The following is an 18,898-nucleotide window of genomic DNA, read 5'->3' as shown; positions in this document are numbered from 1 at the left end:
TTTTAAAAAGTTATTATTTCCATGTATAAATTATTTGATACATATATATAGATAGAAAGAGAGAGAAGAACGTAAGTTCCATGATACAGATTTTTGCCCATTTTGTTCACTGTTCACATGTATAGTTCCTAGATGAGTATCTGGCAGGTGATAGGTGTTCAACAGATATTGTTAAGTGAATAAATATTTTTTACTTCAGTTTTTCTTATAAGGCTAATTATTACAAGGCACATGTCAGTGAATCAGCAAGATCTAGATCCAGACAGTACTACAGACATGGAAGATGTTACAAATGCTGAAGAAGAACTTATTAAAGAATGTGAAGAAATGTGGAAAGATATGGAAGAAGTAAGTACCAAGAGGTAAAAGTGATATATATATTAATTACTATAAGATTTAATTCCATTTCAATAATAGACTTAAGGAAAATAATTATGCTGGTTCCTGGAAGCCATTATATTATACGATAAATATTTATATGGCTTTTAGACCTATAAGCATTTATTCAAGATTCTTTATGCCAAATGAGCTATAGAAAGAGAAAAAATTATGGCTGTCCCTGCCATAGGAGGTTATCATCTAATAGAGGCAGTAGCCATTGTATTAGAAATATTGTGGTAGAAATGCAAAGACAACTTAGGACGAATAGTAAACCTAGATTGAAAGGGTCAAGTATAGCTTTCTAAAAGCAGTAATAACTAGGGGCGCCTAGGGTGGCTCAGTCAGTTAAGTGTCCGACTCTTGCTTTTGGCTTGGGTCATGATCTCAGGGTTCTGAGATCGGGCCCCACTTCGGGCTCTGTGCTGGGTGTGGAGCCTGCTTAAGATTCTCTCTCTCCCTCTCCTTCAGCCCCTCCCCTACCTCTAAAAAAATAAATAAATAAAAAGCAAGTAATAACTGAATTCATTTCTAAAGAATAAATAGAAGGTAGCCTCTGAAAGTAGGAGAGTTACACAAAGCAGAAGGAACAAAATATATAAACATTGGGAGAGTTTAGAGAACTCTAGGTAGAATATTATGACTTAGTAAATTAGAAGAAGGACCTGTGGAGTAAGGCTGGAAAGTTAATTAGGAGCAAGAACATTGAGGATTTTGTCAAGTTTATAGTATAGGGAACCATTAAAAGATTATAAACATGAAGTGACATGAGATGCAGTTTGGGGAAATTACTTGGTAATTTTGAAGAAAATGAAATATAGAAGACTGAGACTACAGGTAGAAAGAGCATTTAGGAGGCTCTAGTACTAGTTCTGGTAAGAAGTACTGTAAGGGGGCGCCTGGGTGGCTCAGTAAGTTAAGTGTCTGCTTTCGGCTCAGGTCATGATCTCAGGGTCCTGGGATTGAGCCCTACATTGGGCTCTCTGCTCAGCGGAAAGCCTGCTTCTCCCTCTCCCACTCCCCCTGCTTGTGTTCCCTCTCTCGCTGTGTCTCTCTCTGTCAAATAAATAAATAAAATCTTTAAAAAAAAAAAAAGTACTGTAGGGCTAAATCCTGTCATTGCAAATAGTAGGATTTAAGAGATACTAAGGAGGACCAAAAGGATTTGGAACTTAATTGTTGTGAAATGGAGGAAAATTATGGATATTTTCAGGTTTTTCGTTTGGGCCAACCTTGGTGAGGTTCGTTTCCTAAGATGGAGAATAGTGGAGAGAACATGTAGTTATGGAGTTTGAGTGAAAATATGAATTAATTTAGAAAATGTTGTCTTTGAAATTTATGTACATTTTCTGAATTAGTGAGATAGAATCACTTCTGGTAAACTATAGTATGTTGGTAAAAGTTTTTGTACTTAAAATAGCATAGTATATGATACAGGCCACAGATTTTGCATCCCATTCTTTGCAGTAAAATTTGAGATTAGGGCAGGTTATTGGTTTTCTTTTTTTCCTTTTTTCTTTAAAAAAAATTTTTTTTAAGATTTTAATTATTTACTTGAGAGAGAGAGAGAGCACAGGCTGCAGGGAGGGGCAGAGAGAGAGGGAGAAACAGGCTCCCCACTGAGCAGGGAGCCCAGTGTGGGGCTCTATCCCAGGACCCTGAGATCATGATCTGGGCCGAAGACAGATGCTCAACTGACTGAGCCACCCAGTTGCCCCTAAAATTATTTTTTAATATAAATCCTTGGTACTCTGTATGATTAGTGTATTTTCAAGATTATATAATTGTTTTTTTTCATTTTGGTATTTTTTCAGTATAGAAGTTGGAATTTAAAAATAACCAATTTGGGGGGGCACCTAGGTTGTGTCGTCGGTTAAGCATCCAACTCTTGGTTTTGGTTCAGGTGGTGATCTCAGGGTCCTGGAATCAAGCCCCATGTTGGGTTCCGAACTCAGCATGGAGTCTGCCTGGGATTCTTTCTCCCCTCTTCTTCTGCCCCTCTCCCTGCCCCTGCTCTCTCTCAAATAAATAAATCTTTAAAAAAAAATTTTTTTTTTTTTGTAAAAAGATAAGTGCTACCAGAAGTAAACACACAAGTAAAATTTAAATTACCCATATTTTCAATCAGATGTAATCACTATTAATGGTTGTGGGTTTAAAAATGGAATAGAAACAGTGTCTCCTGAAGGCTTTGTTTTCTTATGATCTTAACTATCTTTTTACCTCTTCTGTTATTTTTCTATAGTGCTTTCCTTCTTATTCTCTTATTTCCTATTTTTCCATTATCTAGCTTCTAATTCACCCTAGCTATTAGTTTATATTTTCTCTTTCTTTATATCTTATGCTCATTTTTTTGTTCTACATAGAATCTAGTATCCCCTTCTACTTTTGGTGTGTTCACTTCAGGACCTGTTTGGGAGCCTTCCTGATCTTCTTGCTTAGAAAGTGAGGAATATAAACTCTTCTTTTACATCAGTTATTTGTATTTATTATTTTAAAGGAATATTACATTGGTATGAAGATGGAAAGGGAATTGTTTGTTATATATAAAAGCTTATAGTGTGTGACTTATTTACTTGTTTTGCTTTTTGTTTTGTTTTTATTTACTTTTTAAATCAAGTGTCAGAAAAAATTATCACTTGTTGGAACTGAGACACTCACTGATTCAAATGCTCAGGTATGAATCCTTTTTTTTCTTCCTAAAAATAGATAAATTTAATTCATTTTGTTTTGGATAAGAATATTATTCATCTGTATTAAACCCACATAATAGTTTTGTTGACACCTGTATGCTTAATCACTTGGAAAATTCTCTACTCTTCCTGATTTAAGAGAAGTATTCTAAATACTTTTTGAATAAACTATTATAAATATTTTCTCTATCTTTTAACAGTTACACATATGTTTAACTTTTGAGTGAAAAACTGCAACTGAGATACCTTGTTAAAAATTTGAACACATACTGTCCTACTTTGTCTTAGGTATAGTAGCCAGTTTTTTTTTTTTTTACTATATGTGTGGAACCTTAACTTATTTTACTGTATGTTTAAATAAAGGATTAAGATATCCATTTTAATAATCAAGGACCTATGGAATTGGTTTAGGAATATACCAATGGATCAGTGCAACAGATTAAAAATTTAAAATATGACAAAGATGGTAGTTCCAGTTTGTGGGAGAAGGATGAATTAGTTAATAAATGATAGTGGTACAACTAGTTATCCATGTGGGAGAAAATAAAATTGGACCTCTGTCTTTCATTATATAAACATATATTCTGGATGGATTGCCATAAAAATCTTACAAGAAAAGTTAGGAGACTATTTGTGCAGTTTAGGGATAGGACAAACTTCTTGGCTAATAGTAGAAACCTAGATATTATAAAAGAAAACTAGATATATTTGACCATATGAAAAGTTAAAAATGTTTTAGTATTAATTTTAAGAACAAAGTCAAATATATGAATGATTCTAAAGAAAGTTCTCTAAAACTGGTATTAGCATGTCAGAAGATATAAGAACCAATTGAAGGGGCGCCTGGGTGGCTCAGATGGTTAAGCGTCTGCCTTCGGCTCAGGTCATGATCCCAGGGTCCTGGGATCGAGTCTCACATTGGGCTCCCTGCTCCTTGGGAGCCTGCTTCTCCCTCTGCCTCTCTCTCTGTCTCTCATGAATAAATAAATAAAATCTTTAAAAAAAAAAAAAAAAAGAACCAATTGAAGTACTCCTGAGTTCCAAATCATACAGTTTACATTTAAAAACTGGTTCAGTTTGTTACAAGGGCAGCAGGTGAGGAAGGTGTATGCTTGTGTCTGCCACCAGCAAGCTGCAGTTGCGAGTTTGTGTGCTTCATGGCCTGTTACACGGAGAGCAGCAGACAAGGGAAGTCAGAAGCAGAGCCAGCAGCCATCAGTTCATGGAGCGGGATATAGTACGGAAGCTTTCCTGAGGGCTTTTGGTTTTTATTCTACTTCTTTTCATTAAGACTGGAATCAAGCTTACATATAAACTGTTGGTAATTTAAGTTTACTTTTGTGCTATTCAGTGTAAAACTGTCTATTTTGAAAAAAATGTTGGTTATGAAAAATAAAGATTGAGGCACTGCTTCAAAAAGACACAAATTTGATATCATTTGAGCATGAAAAGGAATAATGGCCTTGATTGGTTATAACAATATGAAAAAAATGAAAACCTATGAGCATAACAATACTGAATAAAAATGAGAATGAGTGAGATAGAAAAAGAAGGGGAAAAAACTAATTAGTCACTTTTGGAAGTACCTATTATATCAGATCTTTAAAAATTACTAGTAAAGAATTAAGCCATCTTTTTAAAAGATTTGCATCTATCAATAAATATAGAGTTCTCTTGTACCGGGTAAAACTGAATATTGTATTTGAAACAGCATTATATAGTAAATAAACTGTCATCTGGTTTTCTTGGGAAATGTGGTTTTCATATTGTAGAAACAGACCTACTGAATCAGAGTCACTAGTAAGCTGGTACAGCCACTTGGGAAGACATGTATGGAGGTTCCTCAAAAGGTTGAAAATAGAGCTACCCTATGTCCCAGCAATTGCACTACTGTGTATTTACCCCAAAGATACAAATGTAGTGATCCGAAGGGGCACCTGCACGCCAATGTTTATAGCAGCAATGTCCACAATAGCCAAACTATGGAAAGAGCCCAGATGTCCACTGACAGATGAATAGGTAAAGAAGACATGGTATATATATATATATATATATATATATATATATATATATATATATACACAATGGAATACTCAGCCATCAAAAAAAAAAAATGAAATTTTGCCATTTGCAATGACGTGGATGAAACTAGAGGGTGTTATGCTAAGCAAAATAAGTCAATCAGAGAAAGGCAATTATCATATGATCTCACTCATATGTGGAATTTAAGAAACACAACAGAGGATCATAGGGGAAGAGAGGAAAAAAATAAAACAAGATGAAATCAGAGAGGGAGACAAACCATAAGAGACTCTTAATCATAGGAAACAAACTGAGGGTTGCTGGAGGGGAAGGGGGGGTGGGGGGATGGGGTAATTGGGTGATGGACATTAAGGAGGGCACATGATGTAAGGAGCACTGGGTATTATAGAAGACTGATGAGTCACTGACCTATACCTCTGTAACCAATAATATATGTTAATTGAATTTAAATAAAAAAATAATCTCGGGGCGCCTGGGTGGCTCAGTTGGTTGGGCGACTGCCTTCAGCTCAGGTCATGATCCTGGAGTCCCTGGATCGAGTCCTGCATTGGGCTCCCTGCTCGGCAGGGAGCCTGCTTCTGCCTCTGACCCTCCCCCCTCTGATGTGCTCTCTCTCTTTCATTCTCTCTGTCTCAAATAAAAAATAAATAAAATCTTTAAAAAAAAAAATCTCAAAGTAAAAAAAAATAAGATAAAATAACTGCATAATTTAAAAAAAGGAATACTAGGTGCTATAAATAGTAATTGAAGGAATACATTTATTAAATCCTCCCCCCCCCCAAAAAAAAGAATCAGTAGGGACTGGGCCTCTACATTTCCTGAGTGATTTTCATGGATTGAGCCAAACAAACAACTGGCTTTGGTGGAAGTGCTTATATAGTTGTAAAGAATCTATCCTGAGGTAGTCAATAAGAACATTGTCTAAGGGATCCACAAAATATCTTTTCCTATTGTGTTGAGAGTCCCCAAGATTACTCCCAGGAGTAATTCACAAGACTCACAGCAACTCACAGGAGGACTCACAAGGCTCAGTGTGTAGTTATATTCATGGCTAAGATACATTAAAAGGATGCAAACTAAAATCAGCAAAGGGAAAAGGACCATGGGGTAAAGTCCACAGGATACCAGACACAAGCTTTCAGGAGTTTTCTCTTATCAGAATCATGTAAGATGTGCTTAATTCCCCGAAGGAGTTGTGACAGTGTGAAATGTTTTCTACCAGGGAACCTCATTAGAGATTCAATGACCAAGGTGTTTTGTGGGGGCTAGTCACGTAGGCACCCTCTGGGTAGCAGTTATCAAAATACCAGACTTTCAGAAGGAAAGCAGGTGTTAAGCTTAAGTCATATTCTTTGCAAAAACAGTTAAAGCACAATCAGCCACTCTTAATAGGTTTTGGTGGGAACCATCTCAAAATACAAGTTCCCAGATGCCAGTGAAGGGCCAACCTTGAAAGCAGTCCTTTAAATAATATCAGGCTTGCTTTGGTTACTCTTTTTTGCATACCTATTAACTTTAAAATTTCAGTATTAAAACTTAATCCATTTTTAAAGAAAGAAGTTAGATATTTTAAATTAGAAAATGGAAGGGATTCTCAAATTTCATATAAATCACTTTAGAAATATTGCTGTTGTTTTTTAGAAAGTATTGTTTAATTTTATGGCAAGGTCAGAAATAATTTGAGTGTTTGCCTTAGCTGGGCTTTGGGAAGGTAAGAGCTGTACTTCATCAACATAGTACAAAGTTGAACTGTATGAAATTGCTTTTTTTTTTAAAAGTTGAAAAATGAATATTGGTTATTTGATGCATTTCAACCTAATATGTGCAGGAAAAGTGATACCAATTTCTTATCATTATGATAGTTTTGCCTACTTTAGATACTACTTTCTAAGAATTTGTTATTTCTTCTTAGGTATAATTAGCATTTATAAAATTGCTTTATAGTTCACAGCAAACCTTTCACACTCATATTTAGTTATAAGAAAATAATGTTAAACTCTCCTTTGGTAAAAATTTAAAAACCTGCAAATGAATTTTTATGTAATTATATAAAGCTTTCAAATATACTAGGTTTTCTTCCTCTTGACTGTTCTATAGTGTTTAGATACAGAGCAGGGTCTTTGAACCACCTGCTCTGTATCATAAAAATTGGTTAAGGGGCACCTGGGTGGCTCAGTTGATTAAGCATCTGACTCTTGGTTTCGGCTCAGGTCATGATCTCAGGATGGTGGGATTGAGCCCCACGTCGGGCTCCTCGCTCAGCTGGGAGTCTGCTTGTCTCTCTCCCTCTACTTCTCCAGCTTGTGCGCGCATGCGCTCTCTCAAATAAATAAAAATAAATAAATAAATAAATAAATAAAAATCTTTTAAAAAAAATGGTTAAAAAGAAAGTACTTGTTGTTCTTTTATTGTAAATATTTCAGTAATACCCATTGCATTTTTTAATCTAGCTTCCAATAACAATTATATAGAGGTGATAAAAAATGTTCTGAAATTTAACTTTAAGCATACATAGACTTCAATTTAATAATCTAATCAGGCATCAGATTTATCACAGATATGTAATTACCAAAATTACAATGATTGGAGCCACTTAATATCAGAAACATGTCATCTTAGACTGTTGTGTATTGGTTTTTTTAGGTAGCCTGTGGAAGCAATCTCATTTTATAATTATCTCTATATATGTATTTAAAATTTTTTTTAATTAAGTAATCTCTGCTTAATGTGGAGCTTGAACTCACAACCCGAGATCAAGAGTGCATGCTCTACTGCCTGATCCAGCCAGGTGACCCTCTGTGTTTGTATTTAAATTTATTTTTAGCAACCCCCTAAAAGCAGTTGCTATTTTTCTGAAAGTGCATAGAGAAAAAAGAGTATCTTAAAAGTAAATTTGTCTTTTTTTAAAAAAGATTTTATTTATTTATTTGACAGAGAGAGACACAACGAGAGAGGGAACACAAGCAGGGGGAATGGGAGAGGGAGAAGCAGGCTTCCCGCTGAGCAGGGAGCCCGATGTGGGGCTCGAACCCAGGACCCTGGGATCATGACCTGAGTCAAAGGCAGATGCTTAACGACTGAGCCACCCAGACGCCCCTAAATTTGTCTTTTTAAAGTAAACTCTACTCCCACTGTAGGGTTCAAACTCATGATCCCAAGATCAAGAGTTTCATGCTCTACTGACAGAGCCACCCAGGCTCCCCTAAAGCAAATTTGTCTAAAAACTGTTGGCAAGAAATAACATCTTATGTTTTTAAAGATTTTACTTTTGAGTAATCTTTATACCTAATGTGGGGTTTGAACTCACATTCCCAAGATCAAGAGTCACATGCTCCACTGACTGAGCTAGCCAGATACCCCTATATTTTTAAAGTAATATTAATTTAGGGAATAAAAGAAGTATACTTAGGTTCTTTTATTTTAGGTTGAGTGGTAAAGTAGAATTGATCATTTTTTAAGACTATATCACTGGTATAATAGGCAGTTTATGAGCTATAATTAATAATGGTTTAAAGTAGAATTCTGTTTGGAGTGATAATTTTTTATCCTTTGGATGCCTATTATGTTAGCTATTTATGTTAAGAACTTGTGTTAAAGTATATTAAGAATGTCTACACTTTCATCTATGAATATCTATGAATATTCTATAAAAAATGACTTTGTTTTATACTCTTGCTTTTTTTTTTTATAGCTGTCATTATTAATTATGCAAGCGAAATGTTTGACTGCTGAACTCAATCAATGGCAGAAAGAAAGTCCTGGAAGTAAGGTTCTTATTTTTAGATTTATATTTTTGTAAACAAATTAGTGGCAAATTAATTTCATGATTACAAGAATTACATGATCCATTTAGCCTTGTTGAAATTGCCTAAATTTTTCTTTCATTTATATATATTATTTTGTGCTTATTTTATTATTATAGATGAATATGTTTATGTGACATTATAATAATCTTAAATTATGGAGACCTTATTATATCCATCATTTGATCCTTGCAGACACTGTCTTACCCGCTCAGTAGAAACTGTAAATTGTGTCTTAATGAATGAAACTTACCTCATGGAGGGCGCCTGGGTGGCTCAGTCAGTTGAGGGTCTTCCTTTGGCTCAGGTCATGATCCTAGGGTCCTGGGATTGAGCCCTGCATCAGCTCTCTGGCTCAGCAGGAGAGTCTGCTTTTCCCCTTCCCTCTGCCTCTTACCCTCCCGATTGTGCTCTCTCTCTCTCAAATAAATACAATCTTTAAAAAAATAAGAAAGAAAAGAAACTTACCTAGTAGAGGAGAAAAGTTATTTTAGATACTTATTTACATAGGGACTACATAGATTGTATGTTGCCTCTTGACTTGTCCAGCGGGGTCCAGCTCTATATTTGCCTTTTGTCAAGAAATAGAAAATGGCTTAAAATTCTGTAGTTAAAATACCCAGCTAGGAGATACTTTTCTATTATGAAAGCTTACTTTTTCTGTGCCACATATATGTGTGTATTTGGTATTTTATATGGGCTGTAATTCTTTTAACATTTCCCTTCTTTTTTTTTTTTTTAAATATTTTATTTATTTATTTGACAAAGAGAGAGATAGCAAGAGCAGGAACACAAGAGGGGGAGTGGGAGAAGGAGAAGCAGGCTTCTGGCCAAGCAGGGAGCCCGAAGTGGGACTCGATCCCAGGACCCTGGGATCATGACCTGAGCTGAAGGCAGACGCTTAACAACTGAGCCACCCAGGCACCCGTAACATTTCCCTTCTCTTTTCTTCTGCCCAGTTGCCTCCTTTCCTTTAGTTCCCCCCAGTTCCCATTTTAGTCTCCTTTGTAGATTTATTGCTCTCTAATCCCAAGTGTTGGGATTCTTCTATTCATTCTCTGTCTAAACAATTTCATCTGCATTCTTGATCTTAAATACTTACTATATTCATCCCCACCACTTTTCCACATCTTCACTACCACATGGTAGTTTTTTTTAATTTTAGTATTAATTTAGTATTTCTCGTAGGTGTGTATATATATATACACAGTGGTTACTTTAATTTGCATTAAACTATATATCCTGTTGCCTCCTCAGGATTATATTTAGCATCTCAAAGGCTGCTCATACTATGCTGTTAAAATTTGCTGTTCTCTAGAGGACTGTGCTCAGCAATTTTTGCTTCCTACTCTATATGCTATTCTAGCATTATATTTTCTGCTTTTGTTTTTATGTATTATATCTGCATTAATAACTTCTATATCAGTTTGCTAGGGCTGCTCTAAAGTACTATGGACTAGGGTTGCTTAAACAACAGAAATTAATTTTTTCATAATTCTGGAGGCTAGAAGTTCAAGATCAAGGTGTTCACAAGGTTGGTTTCTTCAGAAGCCTCTCTTCTTGTCTTATACCTTGCCATCTTCCCCCTGGGTCTTCACATAGTCACCCATCCATTTACTAATCTCTTTGTAAGAAGTCACCAGTCATAATGGAGTAGGGCCCATCCTAATGACCTCATTTTAACTTAATCACATCTTTAAGGACCCAGTTCCAAATATATGAACATTCTGAGGTGCTGGGGATTAGTTCTTCAAAATATGAATTTGGGTGGATAGGAGGGCACAATTTTTTCTTTTCTTTTTTTTTTTTAAAGATTTATTTATTTATTTATTTGTCAGAGAGAGAGAATGAGAGAACACAAGCAGGGGGAGCGGCAGGCAGAGGAAGAGGCAGGCTCCCCACTGAGCAAGGAGTCCGATGCAGGACTCGATCCCAGGACCCTGGGATCATGACCTGGGCCGAAGGCAGACGGTTAACCGACTGAGCCACCCAGGCGTCCCAGGAGGACACAATTTTCATGACTGTTTCCAAATCTGTGTATCCAGGCCAGACTTTCTGTAATGTCATACTTATATATATCTCTACTTTTTCCAAAATATTCTACACATGCCTCAGATTTATGAATTGATCTCCATTCTCTGATCCATTGAATGGAATCTATTTAATCAGCCATAAATTTAAGAGTCCTTCTACATTCTTCCTTTTTCATATATTACATATAGTCATTAATTATGAAGCCTTACTGCCACAAATTTACTCTAGGCTTTCATCACCAATCCACTAGTTTGTTATAATAGACGTTTTACCTCTTGTTCAAGATTGTTTTTTATTAATAATAGAAATTTTCAAACTTGAAAGTTAAAGGTCCAACTTCATTCTTTTGCATGTGTATTATCTAGTTTTCCCATTACCATTTGTTGAGAAGATTGTTCTTTCCCCCATTGAGTTGTCTTGGCATCCTTGTCAAAAATCATTTGACCATATAGTGAGGATTTATTTCTGGGTTCTCTGTTCTCTTCTATTGGTCTTTATGTCTGTCTCTATTGCCAGTAGCATACTTTTTTGATTATTGTAGCCTTGCAGTAAATTTTGAAATTAGGAAATAGGAGACTGCCAACTTTGTTCTTCTTTTTCGAGATTATTTTGACTCTTTGGGGTCCTTTGAGATTCCATGTGAATTTTATGGTGGATTTTTCTATTTTATACAAAAATATTATTGGAATTTTGATAGGGATTGCATTGAAGCTGTTGGTCACTTTGGGTGGTATTGATGTCTAATAATATTCAGTCATCTAATTCTTGAACATGGGATGTTTTTCTATTTGTTGCTATCTTTAATTTCTTTCAGCATTTAAGTCTTTTGCCTCCTAGGTTAAATTTATTCCTAAGTATTTTCTTCTTTTTGATGCTATGTATCAGGGAATTTTCAGTTTTTATTTTTCTTATTATCATCATCCTTTATATACACATTTTGTACTGGTGACACCAAGCACACAGGCTGACCCATATGCCAAATACCCATTTTGCTTCAGGCTGCCAGTCCCATAGATTGCCACACTGAAAGGATTTAAAATATCTTTATATTCTTAGAAGCTGCTATATTGTATGGGTTGAATTGATTATATGAATCAATACTGAAATGCTACTCGTGACCACACTGGCCAAGAGGAAGATTATTAACTTTATGTTCTTAGAATCTTTCTCATTGTATTTGTTGAAATGATTTGGTAGCCACCCTGAGGCTGCCAATAATCAGTTCTGATACGGGGCCTATGAAGCACATGTGGGAAGTTCTTTCCTGTCAGAAGACCCTCTAGAATAGCAGATAGATTAGAAAATTTTCAGTAGCATATTATTTGATAAATTTTAAATAGTACTTTATTAGGAAAGGTAAACTTAAAGTACAAAGGTTGAACTTTTCTAAGTATAAGGATTTAATTTTGCTATGCAAAATTAAACTGAAACATTATACTCATAAACTGGCAAAAATTTTAGAAGAGTTTATATATTTTGCTGTTTCTTACTGCTAATAGAAATTTTTTGAGAAGAATCTGGCACCCTATATTAAAATTAAAAATACACATTTCCTTCTATGAAATTCCATTTCTGGCAATTTATCCCAAAGAAATGAAAGCACTAGTACATAAAGACATAAATTAAAAAATGCTTACTGCATCATTGTTTTTTGTGGCTAAAAATTAGGTACGAAGTTAACGTTCAGTCAGTACTGATATCACTCAATACACTATGGTATATTTACCCTGTGGAATAATTTGAAGTGATTTAAAATTATGAATTAGACTTACACCAGATGAATAGAAAGGATTTCCATGGGGATTTTGTTGAGCAAAAATAAGAATAATGTAGGGGCGCCTGGGTGGCTCAGTCAGTTAAGTGTTTGCCTTAGGCTCAGGTCATGATCCCAGGGTTCTGGGATCGAGCCCCGCATCGGGCTCCCTGCTCGGCGGGAAGCCTGCTTCTCCCTCTCCCACTCCCCCTGCTTGTGTTCCCTCTCTTGCTATGTCTCTCTCTGTCAAATAAATAAATAAAATCTTAAAAAAAAAAGAATAATGTATATGATACTCCATTCTTGTAAAACCAGCAATAACAAAATGAATAACCCTTGCATGTATATGTACAGATAATGTACAGGTACATATACATATACATGCATAGGGTCATATAATTAGAGATATATTTAAGGACACAGTATAGATTATTAATTTTATTTTTGAGAAATTGAAAAAACAAAAGGCACGAAGTCCAAAAATGCATAAATGTCATGTTTGTCTAAAATTATATATAAGTTGATTATATATGTAAAGATGTTAAATAAGAAAATAGAGGTATCTTAAAAACCACAAAATCAGGGGTGCCTGGGTGGCTCAGTTGTTAAGTGTCTGCCTTGGCTCAGGTCATGATTAGAGGGTCCTGGGATCGAGAACCGCATCGGGCTCCCTGATCGGCGGGAAGCCTGCTTCTCCCACTCCCAGTCCCCCTACTTGTGTTCCCTCTCTCGCTGTGTCTCTCTCTGTCAAATTAATAAATGAAATGTTTAAAAAAACCAACCAACCAACAAAGAAAAAAACCTGCAAAATCAAATTCTTTATTTTTGAGATTTTTTAAAAAAGATTTTATTTATTTATTTTGACAGAGAGAGAGAGACAGTGAGAGAGGGAACACAAGCAGGGGGAGTGGGAGAGGGAGAAGCAGGCCTCCCGCTGAGCAGGGAGCCCGATGCAGGGCTCGATCCCAGAACCCTGGGATCATGACCTGAGCTGAAGGCAGATGCTTAACAACTGAGCCACTCAGGCGCCCCTATTTTTGAGCTTTAACTAAGCATATATGTATAATTTTGGTTTGTTTTGTTTCTGTAGTAATTCCACTGAATGAAGAAGTTCTTGTAACATTAGGCAAAGAAGAGGTAAGTCACTTAATAAATCTGTAGTAACCTTAATTAACCTATAACTAGAAGTGTTTGGGATTCATGAGATAAGTAGGATGAATCTACTTTAAAGCCATATTAATTTTTTTATTTTGATTTTATGTTTTATTGAATGGAATGTTTTAAATGACTTGAATTTCATTTCACCAATTTGTGTATCAGAACTATTGTTAGTATTTAATGTGAACTTTATTCTTATATTTAATTTCCAGTTGATTAAACTCTTCATAATACAAGCAAAAACATTAAACATAGTTAAATGATCATAATATACATCTGTTCTTCTCAAAACTTAACCTACATATCAATAAAGATATTTTTTTAACATGTAAGTCCATTCGGTCAAAGTCCATTAGGTCAAACAAGAATTGTAAACAAGGTTGTAATGCATGGAAAGAAATAAGTATCTGTGTGTCAAGAGACAGAGATAGGGATGAAAAGATATTATCTGCCCTACAGAGCTGAAAAAAAGTCTTGGGATTTGAAGGAAACTTGTACTACAAAATCCAAGGTTCAAGTCTGAAGCTAAAAACAAGATTTCTTTAACAGCAGAACATAGATAGGCTTTCTCTTTTCTAATCAGGCAGCTAACTTTTTACCCCCACACTTGGAAACTGGAGGTATAGGATATGGAGAGATTAAACTGTTGAGGCTCTGGACCCAGGGATACCAGGTTGGGTGTTTAGTAGGGTTGGCGTGCAGGTCAAAGGTCAGAAAGATCCAGTTAATATTTTATACTGTGTGGTGGAAGTACCAGCTCCTTTCCCTGCTCTTTCTCAGAGGTCTTACAATCTATTATAAAATAGCCTCAGAGTGGAGATAAAACAATCTTCTCTAGAAAATCTAAATGGCTTAAGAAAAAGATCTATAAGTGTTAATATATGGCGTTCTCAGTGAAAAAGCAGGATTGGTGTACATCAGAACATCCCATTCATAACAGGGTTTTTAGTATTTTTGAGTTTTGGCCAGCCAATGGTCATCAGTGTTTGTGAATGCCTCCAAATAGAAAGGTAGTAACCCAAAATAACTGATAAAGATGAACCTTAAGGAAATAGAGACAATTCAGGGAACAAAGAGAATTTAATAAACAATATCTTCAGGGGCGCCTGGGTGGCTCAGTCATTAAGCGTCTGCCTTTGGCTCAGGTCATGATCCCAGGGTCCTGGGATCCAGCCCCTCATCAGGCTCCCTGCTTGGCGGGAAGCCTGCTTCTCCCTCTCCCACTCCTCCTGTTTGTGTTCCCTCTCTGGCTGTGTCTCTCTGTCAAATAAATAAATAAAATCTTTTAAAAAAAAAAAACCCACAAACAATATCTTCAGAGAGACAAAAAAAATTTGATTAAAAAATAACAGAGGCACCTAGGTGGCTCAGTCAGTTAAGTGTCTCTTGATTTCGGCTCTTATCATGATCTCAGGGTCATGAGATCTAGCCCCGTGCTGGGCTCCTCACTCATTTGGAGAGTCTGCCTGAGAGTCTCTCTCTCTCCCTTTGCCCCTCGCCCTGCTTATGCATGTGCTCTCTCTCTCAAATCAATCAATCTTTGAAAAAACATTAAAAAATAACAGAATGCCAACTTAATAAAAGTACTACTTCATACCCCCTAGCATGGCTATAATCAAAAGACAGACAATAACAAGTATTGATGAAGATATGGAGAAATTAGAACATTGATAAACTGCTAGTGGGAGTGTAAAATAGTGCAGCCACTTTGGAAAACATTTTGGTAGTTCCTCAGAAGATGAAAGAGTTACTATTTGAACCAGTAGTTTCACTCCCAGCTGTATACCTAAGAGAAATGAAAATAAGTGTGTGTCCACACAAAAACTTAAACATGAATGTTCATAGCAACATTTTTCTTAATGGCCAAAAATGGTAAACAACCTAAATATTCATCAACTGATGAATGGATAAATAAATTGTGATACGTCTATACAGTGATGTATTATTGTCTAAAATAATGAAGTACCGATATGCCATAATATAGGTGTATTTTGAAAACATTATGCTAAATGAAAGAAGCCAGTCACAAAGGATTGCATATTATATTATTCCATTTATATGAAATGTCCATAATAGGCAAATCCATAGAGACAGAAAGTAGGTTGTTGCTTATTGATTAAGGCTGGGTGATTGGAGAAGAAATAATGAGTGACTGCTAATGGATACTGCTAACAGGTTTCCTTTTGGGATGATGAAAATGTGCTAGAACAGATTGTGGTGATTTTGCACAACTCTACAAGTACCGTAAAAATTACTGAATTATACACTTTAAATGCGTACTGTATGGTATGTGGAATATATCTCATAAAAGCTGTTATTTTAAAAAGGACCAATCAGAGAATAAGAGCCTTTCTAAATAAAAACATGATACCTGAAATAAACACGAAAATGTTGGTAATTATAGTCATGGAAATCTCCTACAGAGTAAGGATGGCAAAAAAAGGAGAATTGGAATAACAGAAGATAGTAGAACTAGAGTATCAACTCAGAAGTACAAAATACAACCAGTAGAAGTTCCAAGTTTTTGAAAAATGGAAGGGAAGAAACAATAAATAATACATGAACATTTTCGCAGAATGAAAGATAAAGATTCTTTTTTATATTGAAATGAGCCACCAAATTTTCAATATCATGAATTAAAGATGACATGACATAATGATCCACTGTAATTTTCCCTTTGGTAACAGCCCTTAGGCTAGTAACTCTGGTTTGAACTGGCTGGAATCCAAACGATGCAGTACCAGCATTGGCCTTAACATTTTCATTTTAACTATTACAGATAAAAATAACAAAGAGATTGAATATTTAGCTTGTTTCTTTCACAGTATCATAAGTATTTCCGTATGCATCCAGTCAGCCAACTGTCTGAGAATTTTTTCTGTCATTTCTAAATTCCCAGAATACTTCTGCCTGTAATTATTGATCATGGTGCAACTGTTGTCTTCTTTTTTGACTGGGTAAACATCAGGCACCAGGTTCATCATTCTCTGCCCAATTATCCTTCTTTTTCCCACACAGTGCTTTCATTATGTTTTGGTGAGCCAGAGTCATAGCAAAATCCCACTTCTGAGGCCAGCTGTTGTCAGGTTTTTCCCTAAGACCACTCTCATTTCGTTGATGGGCACACAGGAGTCAGAAAAGCTATTGTACTCATGGTTACAGTTTATTACAGTGAGGAAACACAGATTAAAATGAGCAAGGGAAAACACACATAGGCTAAGCTTATAGTATTCCTTTCCCAGTGGAGTTGATAAATTTGTTTAATTCTCCTTGCAACTGAGTGCACAACATGTGCAAAGTGTTTTCAAATAGGGAAGTTCACCTGAGCCTTGTCTAGAGTTTTTATCAGTAGTCAGTCACTATGCATAAGGGGCCTCCTTGACTGACCTCACCTACTCACACTCCAGCCCTCCAGAGCAAAATTGCATTCACCATAAATCACATAGTTAGAATAAACTCTCTAATCAAACTGGTGCCAAGTGTGGCTTGCACTCACAACACCAAGATCAAAAGTTGCATGCTCTATAGACTGATCCATCCCAGCACCTCTATATAAACACTCCTATCAGGCATAATATTCCAAGGCCTCAGAGCTCATCCTTCAGGAGTCCACAGGGGACCTGTCCTGAAGACAGGCCTTTCTTGGTAATGTGCAGTTTGTACAACTTCTTCCCTGCACACTTATCTTTTTATTCTCTTAATAGTGTCTTTTAAGAAACGTTAAGTTCCCAGTTTGATTAACTGTTTTATCAAGTTTTTTTTTTTAAGGTTTGTGCTCAAATATAAGAAATATTTGTCCAACTTAAGGTCACAAAGATTTTCTTTTCTTTAAAAATTTCAAAGTTTCACATTTATGATCCAGTTTGAATTCATGTTTTTATATAGAATGAGTTATTGATAAAGCTGTATTTTCTTTCATATGAATACTAATTGTGGGTTTCCAGCACAAATAGTTGAAAAAAATTATTTTTTCTCTTTTGAATTTCCTTTGCATGCTTAATGAAAATTAATTAACCAACCATATATGTGTGGATCCATTTCTAGACTCCATTTGTTCTTCATTCTGTGGTTATTTCTTTTCCTTTTTTCTGTGTTTCTGTCTTTAGGTCAATACCACATTGTTTTATTTACTGAAGTTTTTAAGTCTTAAATAAAATAGTATGAATTCTCTATCTTTTTTGTTCCTTGTCGAAATTGTTTTATATTTTCATATAGAGTTAGCTGGTCATTCAATCCCATAAAAAGCTTACTGAATTTTGACTGAGATTGCCCTGATTCTGTAGTTTAATTTTTTTATTTTATTTTTTTTTAAAGATTTTATTTATTTATTTGAGAGAGAGAAAGCGAGCACGAGCAGGGCGTGGTGTGCAGAGGGAAAGGGACAAGCATACTCCCCACTGAGTGAGGAGCCCGATGCAGGGCTCAATCTCAGGACCCCAGGATCCTAACCTGAGCCAAAGGCACATGCATAACCAACTGGGCCACCCAGGCACCCCTGTATGTTCTCTTTGGAAAAATGACTATTCAGGTCCTCTGCCCAGTTTTAATTGGACTATTTGTTTTTGTTGTTATTGAGTTGTATAAGTTCTTTATATAATTGGATATGAACCCCTTATCAGATGTATCATTTGCAAGTATCTTCTCCCATTCAGTAAGTTTTATTGATGGTTTCCTTTTTATTTTGGTGTGGTCTCAGTAGTTTAATTTTCCTTTTGTTTCCCTTGTCAGAGGAGACATATCTAGAACAATATTTCTATGGCTGATGTCAAAGAAATTACTGCCTGTTTTCTTTTAGAAATTTTATGGTTTTAGGTCTTACATTAAGGTCTTTAACCCATTTGGAGTTTATTTTGTGTATGGTGTAAGAAAGTGGCCCAATTTCATTTTTTTGCTTGTGGCTGTCCAGTTTTCCCATCACCATTTGTTGAAGAAATAGTCTTTTTCCCATTGTATATTCTTGCCTCCTTTGTTGTAGATTAATTGACCATAACAGCATGGATTTACTTCTGGACTCCATATTCTGTTCCATTGATCTA

The 18,898-nt window shown here is 35.6% G+C and overlaps 1 protein-coding gene across 2 annotated transcripts in view; it reads left to right on the top strand.

Annotated features, from left to right (window-relative positions):
* Window positions 1-231: 231 nt before the first annotated feature.
* Window positions 232-18,898, top strand: part of CENPK (centromere protein K) — a 29,430-nt gene continuing 10,763 nt past the window's right edge. Inside the window, exons 1-4 of one of the 2 annotated variants that reach the window (XM_021701964.1) lie at window positions 232-348; window positions 2,999-3,055; window positions 8,806-8,878; window positions 13,795-13,841. In XM_021701964.1, the coding sequence (XP_021557639.1) occupies window positions 232-348; window positions 2,999-3,055; window positions 8,806-8,878; window positions 13,795-13,841 (294 nt within the window). The remainder of the gene's footprint in view (window positions 349-2,998; window positions 3,056-8,805; window positions 8,879-13,794; window positions 13,842-18,898) is intronic. The other variant, XM_044916892.1, reaches the window with a different exon arrangement.

The sequence above is a fragment of the Neomonachus schauinslandi genome, chromosome 7 (assembly GCF_002201575.2).
Source record: "Neomonachus schauinslandi chromosome 7, ASM220157v2, whole genome shotgun sequence".
NCBI lineage: Eukaryota > Metazoa > Chordata > Mammalia > Carnivora > Phocidae > Neomonachus > Neomonachus schauinslandi.
The sequence above is the reverse complement of the archived record's forward strand: the minus strand, read 5'-3'. Positions and strand labels throughout refer to the sequence as shown.